The 14,376-nt window shown below is 39.7% G+C and overlaps 1 protein-coding gene across 3 annotated transcripts in view; it reads right to left on the bottom strand.

The window, feature by feature from the left end:
• The window catches only part of EML4 (EMAP like 4), a 146,856-nt gene that overhangs the window by 67,444 nt on the left and 65,036 nt on the right, over positions 1-14,376 (bottom strand). For 2 of the 3 annotated variants that reach the window (XM_059469538.1, XM_059469537.1), the window contains exon 2: positions 925-1,107. In XM_059469538.1, the coding sequence (XP_059325521.1) occupies positions 925-1,107 (183 nt within the window). Of the gene's footprint in view, positions 1-924; positions 1,232-14,376 lie in introns of those variants that run through there. The other variant, XM_059469536.1, reaches the window with a different exon arrangement.

Here is a 14,376-nt window from a genome sequence, read left to right as displayed (position 1 = left end):
TGTTATACTGGCACTGCTGTAATTAGTGCACTGCAAGACTCACACAGGGATTGATCCCAGAGATCTCTATGCTGCATGGTATGACATGGTTACATGCAATTATGGTGAATTAAAACTGTGATTTATTCAAAATATGATCTAATCTTTTATATAATCTGATATATGCCAGAAACATACACAGACATAATTCTCTTCAAATACACAACTTTAAGTTGGAGTAAGTTCAAAACTCAATTCAAATACTTCTCCAGAACACAAAATGAAATGTCCATGGGGATGGGGGTGAAGCTTATAAAAATCAGTGCAAAAAGTATCTAGTTTCTATACTTTTAAACAATCCTACATATATCAGTGTTACAATATAAAAGTTACTAGTGAGTAACCAAAAGAGATATTGCTGCTACATGGTCATTTCTTACATGAGATCTACCGGTGGTAAGTTATCTCTGTACTGGAACAAAAAATAACTACATTCAGAAAGCCTTCTTATTCGGTGGCAGTGTATTTTGGCTTTTGTTGTGGTAATCATTTAGGAGCAAGAGAAAACGTCATCTCTAATATGCCCTTTCAGGTGAGTAATTTCCAGGCAAAGTCAAAGCTGAGACTCAAAACTGTCCATAAATAAGCCCCAGAAGCTCCAGTGGCAGGTTAATGTTCCATAATTGAAATTAAAACAGGAACCTTTTACAAGAAGTAAGGAAAATTTTCAGGGGTATCAAGAACATAAAAATGTTACCAAGCATATTTCAGATATCTCTTGGCTGTATATATTTAAGCCACTATTCTAAACCTAACCCCTCCAGCTCAAAATAGATCGGCCTTCCCAAATGAGACAGTAAAGGGAAAAACAAGCGACCAATGGAGAGCATCCCGACTTGATAACGCAGCCTGACTCTAGGAAGAGTTTACCAAATTTGGGCTTACCTTTGCTTGGTGCTGATTTTCTCACAGAAGCTACATGGTCTTCAGAGATAGCAAGACGCCTCAGCACATCAGCCAAGGCTGCTTTCAGCACGGTGATTTCATCCTCTTGTTGCTGCACTCTCAGCTCCAGGGCTGAGAGACGGTCCTGGACATCGGAGGTGCTGGCAGCCGAGATGCTGTCATCTGTGCAGGGCAAAAGCAGAGCAGAAAGAGGCACTGAAATGCTTTGTTCTGATCTAAAAGCCACAGAAAGAGACATGTACTGAACCAGTATGTCTGTCCCATCCTTCTGAAATACTGAAGACATTCTACCAAACAAGTTCAGGCAAATAAGGAACGGATATTACGGCAAACATCGAATTAGTGCTTCAAGACAGAAATCATTACTAATCATTAGCTAAGACAGAAGGCTTAAAGAGTGTGGACCTATTAAAACCACAAGACAGAATGTGCTTCCTATGAAAAACATCCTTACAAGCAGATGGAAGGCTGAAATTGACCTTATTTAAACAACCAACTAAATTAACCAAAAATGTATAAAATTCTGCAACATATTCTTGTGGAACTGTTGAAGAATTTTAACTATGACTCTTAATATTAAAGCAAGTTTCAAAGTTTAAAAAAAAAAATCCACAGTTGAACATACAAGTACTGTTAACAATGACCTAATTGCATCAAGTGGCAATCTCAATTTAAACAGTCTAGGATCGGACTTCTTAATTTTGATTCCTTCTCTTTATTTTTTTTCACATCACCACCATCGATGTGCCAAAAAACATACAACCTTGTAACACTTGGCCTGAAATGAAGAGAAAATAAATGCACTACAAAAAGGTTCCAAAAATCTGTTTGGCCACACAGAGATATATTAGCATTGAAGGCCTAACCCAGCCAAATCTATTCTTCAGTGGTAAAAAGGAAATTACAGCTTCTGCTTACTCTTTGCCTTTGACAGTTCTTTGCATTATTTCACCCAAGCCAAAATAACACATAACAGATTTCTGTATTTGGCTGTTCTAATAAATCATAGACCAATTACTTAAAAAAAATCTGTAAAAGAATATGCTGCTCAGTCATAAGGTACTGAATTCCTTACCCATTCTGTTTAAGGCTTCCTAAAAACTCAGTAAGGAACCTCTAATATAGCTTAACAAAAATTCACTTATACAGCTCACTTGAGTTCATAGTCTACAAAATAAATACAGCAAATTTAAATGTAAAGGTAAATAGCTGGTATTATTACTTTGATTCTATTAAATCTAAACTTTATTTTTCATTAATCTTAGGAAGACATATGTAGGAGAAAAAATTTAATATAAGCCACAATCCTAATAGTTTGATTTCCCCTAAAAAAGTCTTGATCTTTGAAATACTTGAGTAGGGGCACTTTCAGAATACATGTAAACAAAAGAAGTACTGAGCCAAATTCCTCCAATTCACTATGGAAAAGATTAAGGAGTTTAATGCCAACTTCCACTCCATTAAAACACGATTCTCACTACTGAACGACCAAGAATTGAGCCAACCAAAATAAAGCACCATAATTAATACTTTCACAATACAAACAGAATTCCTACAATTAATTAGTAAAAAAACCCTAAAAACCCTTTACTAATTAAATGTATCCAAAATTATTATTGAACTGAAAGGAACACTTCAGGTTACAATAATAATCCAACACCTAAATCATAGTTTTGCATATATTTTTAGTTCACTATTTGGTTAATGCAAAAGCAGAAGCGTACACTTCATGGTTAGTACTATATTCATTCTGGCTGATGAAAAGAACTGCAGGGGAATTAATTAATTAATAAGGTATATAATCAAATCAAGACCCAGAGACAACAGATTAGGACTCAACAAATAGACCTTTAATCCCACCATCCATAACTGTACCTCCCTATACACAGAAAATTGATTTTAATAACCCCACAGCCCAGCACATACAATGCTTTCTCAGCAGGACTTTACAAACCCAGACCTGTGACACCTACCCCAGGTTGGGAAGGGCTGTGTAAGATTCTTTTAATAAAACCCTCATGTTCAAAACAAACTCCCATCAGTTTTAAGGAGCTGGGAAAAGTTCCTACGTGCATCCACACCTATGTGGCATACAAAAAGGAACCAAGGTAAATGTACATTAATCCATGAAGAAAAGCTTTTAATTCAGGAAAGCAAATGGACTTAAAATACCATATAATTCATATTTCTACTGTCCTGCAAGTATTAGCTGCAGTGGACCAGACAGAATGAACACTCCAGAGAACAATTATTTTCAAAATATTATAAACATTTTAACTTCTCTTACACTGAGTAGCAGTCCAAACAGAAAAAAGCAGTTTGACATTTCCTTAAAAAAAGAGGAGGGAAAAAAAAAGGGGGGGAAACTCCTCCCAGTTTGATTTTTTTTTTGCTTCTTTTGTTGGCCAATGTCTTCAATTAATAGATATTATCCATTATAATGGATAAATTATGGATATGTTCCCAGGCTGCATAAATATACAGCAGATCACTATAAAACACTTGTAAAAGGAATAAGTAGCTAATTCAAATTATCATTTTAGAAGCCAAATATTACTCTGCTCCCTGTGTAGAGTCCAAACAAGCGTAATTACCAAACCAGGAAAGGCTCCACTGCTGATCAGTCTCTCTGCGTACAGAAGTACTCTCAGTACTCTCTGAGTACAGAAGCAAATGCTCTGCACATCCCTGGACATCTTTATTTCCCATAAACTACTAACATTGAGCAGACTCTTGCTGTTGAACCCCAGCACCCCAAAACTGGGATGCTGCAGCCACATCAGCTGGCTGCTGCAGCTCCCAAAGGCACAGTCATGTCACTAACTAGAACTCTGAAGAACAAGTGCCCTGTGAGGGTGAGCTGCAATGCTCTGACCTCCTCAACTCCTCCGGTGGGACAGCAGAGGAGCTGACCAATGTTCTCCTCGGGGAGCCCAAGCCTTGGCACAGCACACACAGGCAGAAAGACCCTCAAACTCAACTTCAACCCAACAGCTTGTCAGAAATGGAAATGGGACATGAGGAGAAAGCCAAAAAGGTTAAGCCACCCAGCTGATTCCAAACCAGGCAAAGCAATGTGTCCTCTTGTACAACGGGAGGCTCCAAACCACCAGTGGCTGCTCTGCATTGCAGAGAGGGCACAGGTGACACTGAAAGAAGCTGGAGGGCAGGGATATCACTGGGAAATCAAGACTAATTTGGTTGATCAAAGAATACAGTGGCACACCTGGAAGACATTTCATTGCTCTTTATCATTCTACAGAAGTAGCGTCTGTTTCAAGTGATGACAAGCATGTATTACCCTGGCAACCATTAGAGAATTAAAACTAATAATTCCCAATCCAAATATCTCACCCATTACAGCAAACATTCAACTGAATTCCAACATGCCCTTCTTGGCAGTGTCTTGAAAAGTAAGTCAACAGGGATTATCTTAAAAGAAGATGCCCTACAAGTAAACAAAGCTGGAATCCATGAGATCATTCCGACAAATTTGCACAATTACACCTTTCCTTCACAGACGTTTTCAAAGTATCTTCCAGATTACTCCTTCATTTAAAACATATTTTATAATCTACAGAATTACTTCAAAAGAAGTTCAAGCAAGAAAAAAAAACCTTCCTTCAAGGACATGCCCTCCTCCTTCAGAGAGGAAACAGCTCTTATGCAAGAACAAAGTCAGTCAATGGGAAGCAAAATTCCATCTCCTCCCTTCCTCTTCTCCCACTACTGAACATCTGTCCTTTCCCTTGTGCTGACATAGACACGCATCTATCCAAGCCTTCCATAAGCTGCTCTTCTTTTATTAAACCAGAGAGAAATTTATTTTAAAAGGGAAAACAGTTAGCCAAACACAGCAAATAATTTGTAAGTGCAGTCAACTACTGATTAATTAATTTGATTCATTTTAAAAATACCTTTTTAGTTATCTGGTTATTCTGATTATAACCAAGCATCATAATTTCTGATGTGCTGGTCGTGTTTTCTAAGCTGTTGATGATTTATGCCTTCAAGGGACATGCTGGGAACAAGATCCAGTGGGGACAAAAAGCAACATCTACAGTGCTCACTGATAGTAGTTAGGAGACACCCACATAGATGTGAATCCAGAGTTTTTCAGCCTTAAAAACTGGTTTAAGGTAAGAGTACTGGCACTCAATGACAGTAAAAGCATGTTAGGTCTAACCATACAGTACAACAACTTTTAAAACAAGATGTTCTTTGTCACAGTTCAACAGTTTGATTTTTTATTTTTAGCTATTTATCAATTCTTCCCTTGCTTTTGGAGTAAGAAGGGATATCCATGGGATGCTTGTATTTGGTACTCATGAGACTCAGGGATGACTCTAGAAATGAGGGTTCATTTCTCACAGCACCGAACAGCAGGTGACTCTGTGCGGGACTGCTCACAGCCACAGGCACCAAACCCCTCCTAGCAGATCCATCAAGGCAGCAATTCAAACTGCCCCTCAGCCTGGGCCAGGAGCTCCAAAAGGAGTATCCAGGACACAATCATGGTACTTAACAAACCTTCCAAACCACATATCACTCATCACACTTCATCTAGCAGACATGTGAGGGTACCAGCATTCGAACAGCATCACCCTTCATCATTTGCTGCCTAGGAGAATGTTGAACTGGCTACATTTGAAAAAAAAAATCCTACTTCTGAACCATCTATTCTGGGCACCCTCAACAAATCCAGAGCATCCATTATCACCTCTCTGAGTCAATTCCTCCAAGCTTTGACTAAATCTAAGTAAGGAATTCATTTTAGACGTAAGCAGCATTTCAGAAAAACAAATTCTACAAACTCCACCCCATGGAAATTTAAATCACAGGGTGGAAAATCCTGTGTTTTATCCAATAAAGCCACATAAACCACAGGTAATTTTAAACCCCTGGCTGTTAAGGCACCCACAGCATTTTCTGTATTTTGCTCAGAGTGGTAAGAGTCATTTATTAGGGAAAAGGAACAGAAATTACTGGGACTGGTATAAAGATCTGGCTGACAATTTCAGGAGATAACTGTCCGCAAAGAACCTTTTCTCATGAGTACCATGATCCACTCACGTGTGAGGGAAAGTATGTATTTGTATAACTTCCAATTTTTGTTCTAAAGAGCACGGAAAAATTTGACTCTGGATGAGGCTTACATTTCCAGAGAGATACCAGACAAATTTATTTTTCCTACACATTATGAGAAAGAAAACTCTCTGCAGTTTTCTGCAGATCATCTGTCTTAAGAGTACCTTATACAAGGTGCAAAGATCAAGAATCGTGTTCCATACCTGTAATTCAGAATTTTTAGCAACAACAAAAAAAGCAGAATTAAGGCTCCATACTTTTGCTCACATTATCTCCTCCAAATGCCAGCACATGCACAAATTATCTCAGTTTTGTAAAGGATGTGAGTCATGGGAAGAATCCAAGAATAGTAATTAAAGCACACAACATGAACACAGAGGATCCAAAGAGCTCCCCCACAACCCAAAAGTACTGCATTATCCTAGAACCTAGTGCTTATGGCATGGAAGTGGAGTGGGAAGTTCTCCCCAGCTCTCCCCTCCTGCAAGTGCAAGACTCTGGCCTTTAATTCTCTCAATCACCTCACACCTTTGGCTTCCTTTGCTAGTTTTTCATTCTTTCCCCTAACCTTCCAGTTTTCCTACACCAAATTAAAACCAATGCACTGATTGATCTCACACTTGTTACTGGTGACAAAAGCATAAATTCTTTATTTTCTTTTTAGAATAACAATGCAGACATTCTGAGATAGGTACAGGTAAGTCATTGTAGACAGCGCAGTATATTAACATTTCCAACACTAGCTAAACCTTAAATTTGTCTTCTTCAAAGACATTTCTTCAGGTTTTCAGGAAGAACACATTGTCTTGAATGAACACATGTGTCAAGAACACACTCCACTCATTTGCTCAGGATCGATGTTGCACGAGGACCATCACGTCAAGACTGTCTTCCTTGCACAGCTCATGAGAATTTTTTTAATGTCTCATACACCCAGCTAATTTATCCCCAACAAGTAATTAATAATAATAGAAAAATTACTCTGCACTAGCCATTCCACAAAGCATTTTGATCACAAGTCCACAGCAAGCAGTATTTTACTTGTCTGTAGATGATCCATGAGATTATTTTGCTGAAGCCCATGAATATTCTGCAGTGCAACAGTTGCTACTGGACTTTGGTATTGTGGACTGCTTTATGGTCAGTCCGAAGCACGCTCATGTCTGTGAGTCTGCATCATTACATTATAAAGAACACAATCCATGTTTTCAAGTAACTTTATTTGAAAGAGTTATTCTGACATGTAAGATGATTTACCACTTCACATCTAACAATTAGTAGCTCTCCTTGTATAAGCTACACAGATTTGTGCACATAGGCTTTCGTATATTTTTATTTTTCTGACATGAAAAAGCAAAGGAAGGAAAAAGATAAAAAGATGACACAAAAACATCCTGACAAAAAATAACTCAATAATAACCACAAATTACAGAAAATACAAATATTTTTGTAATAAGCTTGTGTATCTCTTGTGTATCTACTGCTGCAAACATTCAGTTTTAATACCGATAATCTAGAAATACATCAGCATGAGATTCACAGGGCATAGCCCCACCCATACCATATTTGATCAGCATGAGTGTCTGCTTGCCCAAGTTTCCAGTAACTGTGTAATTTACTGGGCACAAAAATTTTATATTTCATCCTTGCTGATACTAGCTTTGATAGGCAGACTGCAAAACCAGAACAAACACTTACAGACATTTCTCATATTTGACACAGGTATCCATTTGATTACTTGAAGAGGCAGATAATTATGCAGGCACTGCCTCATATCTTTCCCCAACTTCCTATCAGCTCCACCTCCATTGAGATGCATCTCAAGAGTAAGACCATTCATGGGGTTTTCCCCACCGACTGCTTAAAAAACCTTGTGGTTTTTAAGTACTTTTCTTCCCCTAACATTGCTTGCCTCCTCATGCTCCTGATATTGCTCTCCAATGCTTGGCCCTGAACCTGCAAGACAAGCCCTTCCCCTTCCAAAATACTGCTTCTGCTACAAGCCAGTGGCCTCTACACCCCATAGACAGAATCCACTGTGGATTCTGCTGGGCTATTTATATGGGCACCCACTTGGGATCCCCCATATAAATAGCCCAGCAGCTATCCCAGCCACCCCAAGCTCCTATCAATATTTGGTGTTGCCCCATTTCCATGTCAAAGTAAGAAGAGGGGCAGGGGGCATCTTTTCTAACACAGAGGCTTGGAAATTCACACAGAAACCAGAGACAGCTGCAATAAACTGCTCTACTGCAAGTTACACATGCATTAACACCTTAGCACACACAGATTAGTATTCCTACACTGGAAATATTTCATATTGTCCAAGAAGTGTTAGAACACTTCCATTCTAAAATGCTAATTTAAAAGTGACAAATTAAGCGAGCAAGAAATTATGTAAATTAATCCCCATCCTCCCTAATGCCCAAGCCGATCTAGCTAAAATTTTCTAAGAAAACAACTTTTCCTGTGCTTAAGAGGTTCCACATCTTTTAAAAGTCTACCTCTTCACCAAGGGCTCGGCCACCACTGAGCTCTCTGCACCAAAAGCAGATGGCACCCAAGCCACCCTATGGAGAAACTCAACAGGCTTTAGCTCTGCAGGACAGAGACAAAGCCAGCCACTGCCTGGGGCTCCAGGGTGGCCACAGCAGGACAGACACCAAGAACAGGAAAGCATCTCTCCTGCACTCCCAAAGCCTCATTGCAGAGGAGCCTCCAGGCTGTGCCTAACCCAAAACACCAGACCTCAGTGTGGAAAAGTGCTCGGCTCTCACAGGTAAACCCACCAGGAGCAACCAGGCTTTGACATGTACAGGGCAGTCCTTCCTATGCACTTTGACAAACAAGCTTTTCTAATTTCAAATTAGGCGACTACTTAATTATAAAATGAGGTAATTAGCAGACGCTTTTGACCTTAATCTCTTTTTAACGACGCTCTTCATCTGTTAAATGAAATGAAATTCATCATCCTACACTGCCTAAAGGTTAATTAACACTAGTGGGCTGTACCCTAAGTGCTGTAGCAAGGTCAGCACTTAAATGCATGCAATTTCTCAAGGAGCAAGATTAAGAGCCTTCCCATAAAAATAAGAGAAAGACGCACAAAGAAAAGAAAGTTAACTCAAAATACCAACCAACTGCTTTTACAGGAAGAATCACCTTTTCAGAGTTCTAACTTGGAAGAGACTATGACTTCCTCCATGCATCTTACTACCTATATGGTTTCAATATAGTTTTGAAGGACAACCCTAATTCTGACTAGTAAGTTCAACCTGACTTCCCACTTGGAACACTCTTCTTTAACTTTATGTCTTTCATGCCCAAATCTACAAAAAGATGGCAGCATTAACTGTCACTGATCTGCCCTACACAATGAATGATGATAACCACAGTCAGGCTCAGACCAAAGCACTGCTATCCAAAACATCACAAAGCCCAGTGAATGCACAGAGAAACATGGGACCATCCGAAACATTGGTTTTCCTGGAGTAGTGTGCAAACTCATTTGCACAGACGGGTACCAGCAGTTATGTGGCAGGCATGCAAGCTGGTGTGGAGGCTTGTAAATGGAAAGGGGGAGAGAGGAAGGAGGGAAAAAGAGAGAAAAAAGAGCACTCAAAGTAATCTCAGATTCTCCATCGGTCTCTGCACCCCTCTTTCCATGCAGTATCACTTATTTTTTAACTGCTCTTGCCAGAGTGATGGTGCTAATTCATGCTCAAAGAAATGTCTATGTATTTAGAAATATTTTTTTCAGAATTTAGGCCCCAATTCATACAGCTTACCTCTGATTATCCAAGTTCTATTTCCAAAATATAAACTTTTCTAGTAACACGTGAATAAATCCAAGTTTGCGAAACATTCAATCTTTAGATTGCAACAACACAGGCGAAGTCCAACATTCCCCATTACTGGCAGCACATCTCCTCTGCTGCAAAGAATCTGAATTCAGTAGTACCAACATACTTTCAATCTGACACTTATGGCAATCTTCCAATATCTTAAATATTTATTGTTTATTTGGCCAACTAACTTAGCCGGGTCTTTGTTTGTAGTATGCTTTTAACAAGTACATTTTTGCCCTAGAGGAAAGAAGTTTCTACTCTAAGATTGCTATAATCTCATCAATTCTAGAGTACCATTTCAGCAGCAAAACAGAAAAGCACTGAAATCATTAAGTGAGATAAAATCAGGCAAAGCAAAATAGCCTCTTCTTTAATGGATACATTTTATCTTGTACCATGCAATGTTTACTTACAAAATTCTACTAATCTCAAATCCTGGCACACAAATTAATAATCTCTAGTTTCTGTTATCTAGAAATCAAGTTAGACATTATCCCTGTAAATAAGTGTTGGAACATTTCTTAAATTTTGTACTGGCTGCTTCACTGGGCATTTCCTTCCCCCAGGACTCATAAATATCTAATTTGTAACATCAAAAATACCACTCTACAAACCGTTTCTTTGATCTCATTCTGTGCTATTCTAAGCCAATCTATCCTAAGTGCCATTATGCAAAACTCCATCAAGAAAAACAGAAACCTGGCCTGTAGTATTAATTGCCTTTCCCAAAGAAATACAGACCTCCTTCTCCCAAAACACTCATCTACCCTGCAGGGAAAGCCTTCCCTTTCAGCGCTGCTGGAAAAAGCAGGATCTGAGCATTTCTGTGCTCAGCAGAAACGTGCTTACCCCTGAGCAGGGGGAGGCACCAGCGCTGGCTGGCGCACACAGCGCTATTTCACAGCTCTTATCGCGCCAAGTCACAGGACTCAGATAAAGGGAAAACCTGTTCTGAAACAGACTCACCAACTGCTGCCTTATCTTAGTTCTCTGGTATTTCAGGTACAGGAATTCCTTCCACTTACTCACAGCCCTATGTGGCCGCTGCTTTATTACCTCCCCATACCAGAGCCCATTCAGTAAAACACCAACTGTGAACTTCACTCCAAGCTGAAGTGACCTTGAAGAGCTACTGTCCCTCTTTGTATCTTCTTATCCAAAACCTAAGGATGACAATCTGCTCCCTCCCTTGACAAAAAAAATAGCCTCTAAGAGACAAGCCTTCTAGTGGGGGTGTTCATTCCAGTACTCCAGGTGGGAGCGTTCATTCCAGTACTTCAGATGGGAGTGTTCATTCCAGTACTCCAGGTGGGAGTGTTCATTCTGCTGCAGCAGGGCAGGAGCAGCTGGTTGTGCTTGCAAAGCCATCATGCTCCATCCATCTCCCTGGGCAGCATCTCCTGCAGAAGGCACCCTTATCCCAGCTCTGCAACACAAATGTTACCCTCCCCTGATGCAGGAGATACCATCTCACAGCCATTCTACCTCCCCTCTGTCACGTAAGCAAGAACAGGCTTGGTTTCGATATTTTTAAAAATCCACTCTCTCTTAGGTATGTGAGACTAAAGCTCTCTAATCACAAACTTGATCCAACACAGCACTTGCAACAGCAGCAATCAAAATCCTGCTTTTGTTTACCTCCACCAAGAAGCTTCCACAGCTTCTGCAGCTGCTTGCAGCTTTGGTATTAGAGGAACATTTCTACAACAGCTCATATTTACTCCAGGTGGAACCAAATCCACAGCAGTTTGGTTTGGTTGGGGTTTTTTTTGCATAGAAAAGAACTAACCCACCTCCATAAAGACCATCCATACTACAGACACAGTTAAGCTATCTGCTTGATTTCAAGGATAGAGCACATGGCTCCAACACAGCCAACCTGGAAGGTGGTACCTACAACTACTCATCACACATTAATCACAGTCTCCAATAGGGTTACTACACAGGAGGAACTAGTGAGAAATAAATGGAATATCTGCACATTATATGCAGAAAACAGAAGCCAGAGAACAATAAGAAGTATCTATGCAGGTGAAATTCAACAGCCATCCTCAAAAATGGGGACTGAGCATAAATACAATTAAACTGACTGGTTCTTTAGCTAAGGTCTTTTGTTTTGTTGTGTTGGCAGTTAAACAGCCCTGGTGAAGTAACAGCTGTAAACAAGGTGTGGGTGGAAAGCATTGCTCACACCTTTCCTGCTGCTGTGGCTGCTGCTGCCTGACAGGAGACTGTCCTGCAACACACTGCTTCTCAAGAGCTGTAGAAACATCAATATTAACATTTGTTATTTTACAAAGATACTCTTTTAGACAATTCAGACTGCAGACCTGTCACCAAGTGTTGCTGCACTCCCCTTAGCAAGGACACTATCAACAAGTCCCCACAAATGCCCCATAAACAAATGAGGTAATTGTGAAATGAAAGAGATTTAATTCATGACAGGGAAGAACTCTTGAACAGCATGGCAGACATCTCTGTCAGACATCACTGCACACATATTTTATAAAGCTGCAGTTAGGCCACTTCTGCAGAAATGAATACATAAAACTGAAGCCAGTTTCAAACATAATTTCAGTTGCTAATCCTGGCACTATCACACCTAAAATGGAAAACTCCCCAGAAAAGGGAGGAATTAGGTCTCACCTTTATTTAGGCCAAACCACAAAGCAGATTTCAGAACTGAAGCAAAGCAAGCACAAACACTGGCTAACAGTGTTACATGATGCTACAACCTCCCAGAGAAAAATCAATCACTGAGCAGAACACTTTGGTTGGCATAGGCAGGCTAAGACCTTCTAAAATTTCACCTTGAAGATATTTTATGTAGAAGTCCTACACAAAATTGAACTATCACTGTTGATAAATCACATGTGTGTGTGCATGGTATTTGCTTAGGAGGAAAAATGCCTCTCCATAAGGATGCTTTTTCCTTTCCTCTCAAAGGACCCTGTAGGAAAGCACACTTCTGTGTGGAATGTTTGCCAAATTTGGAACACTGAAAAGGGATATATCTATCAAAGTTGCTTAAATACATCACATTTTGCATCATAAACAGATTACTTATCTGATCTTCCTACAGTGATGGGGTCTCTGAAGCATAAAAAAACCTTCAGGTTTCTTTTCCTACTATTTGGTACAAAGTAACAGTTTTTAGGTAAAGAAACATAGCCCTGTGAATAGCAATAGTGACTGATCATGGATATGCCCAGTACTACAAATATTGCAAGTGCTACAAATACTTGAGGGGAAAACAAGACTTGAATATGGTTGGGACTAAGTAACAGTAGTGTCACAAATTGCAAGTTGTACTTTTCCCCACTTACTTTCTTCTTCCTCAAAATAAAGGCATTAATCAATCAAGAACTGATAACAATCAAAGCCACCTCAGAAAGAGGAATTTTTATTTGCTAAAAGACATAATTTAAGGGAAAAAAACCCAGGTTTTTCTGCAAAAGTACACGAGCACTAACACGACCAGAGAGCCTCTGCCACATCAGCTGTCAGCGCCTTGCAGATCCATGCCAAAGCTCTTCTCTGGTTATCACTGGGTAACACTTCCAGCTTTTTGTAACACATCAGGAACAGCTATGCTAGGTTAGGCCTGCCTGAACCCACAGAAATACAGTTTACAGATTTTTTACTAGTACGCTCTCACTCATCGTGAAAAGTACTCTGGAAAAAGTTACATATTGTAGGTCTCCAGTGTTTGCAATTCAGTTTCATTCTCCTTTTTAAACCCTGGAGATTTGTATTTGTTTGATAACTGTGCGGGGAACAATCTAAAGCCAAAAAGATAATAGTTACTCTGAAAGCAGCTATTATCTTAAACCACTGAATTATCTAGTTCATTCCACTAACGCTTATGTTTTAGGACTGATTAATTCCGTGTACACTTACTAAGCATTAGCTATGCTAATTCAGCTATTTATACATGAAAAAGAGCCATCCAGGAGGATACTATTTCCACATAATACTGCCAACCAAAATAACAGGATCCTTCATGCATGAAAAATATTCCTCCCACCACAACAGAATACACAAACAGAAACAAAATTATTTTATTTCTTTTCAGCATCTCGTAATTTTTGCCATAATCTTATTTGACAACTTTTATTTTAGTTTTAACAAAATATGTTCTTTTGGGTTGCAACATGGGGTATGGCCAAATAAATCAGCAGGGAGTGAGCCCAACAGAGAGTTAACAGCATCTCAGCTTCCATGCTGTAACTACTCAAGCACACTGCTCTTACTCAAGACTAAATGCCAGCTTGTTTAACCTACTAATCCACATTTACTAACCCACTGTGTCAACATGCTCCAAGTCTCTGCCTTCACTGAGCCCTCTGCAGCTCCTGTGCAAGCCCACACTAAGCAGGTGTGACCATTCTTGCAGCCTGCAAGTTGCACAGGACAAGGTTCTCATGCCAGAGCTCCCCGACATGCAACATGTACCTCTGGGGGAGCTGGGGAACACTCCCAGAAAGGTGGAGAG

This window comes from Ammospiza nelsoni, chromosome 3 (genome assembly GCF_027579445.1).
Source record: "Ammospiza nelsoni isolate bAmmNel1 chromosome 3, bAmmNel1.pri, whole genome shotgun sequence".
NCBI classification, from domain to species: Eukaryota; Metazoa; Chordata; class Aves; order Passeriformes; family Passerellidae; genus Ammospiza; species Ammospiza nelsoni.
The sequence above is the reverse complement of the archived record's forward strand: the minus strand, read 5'-3'. Positions and strand labels throughout refer to the sequence as shown.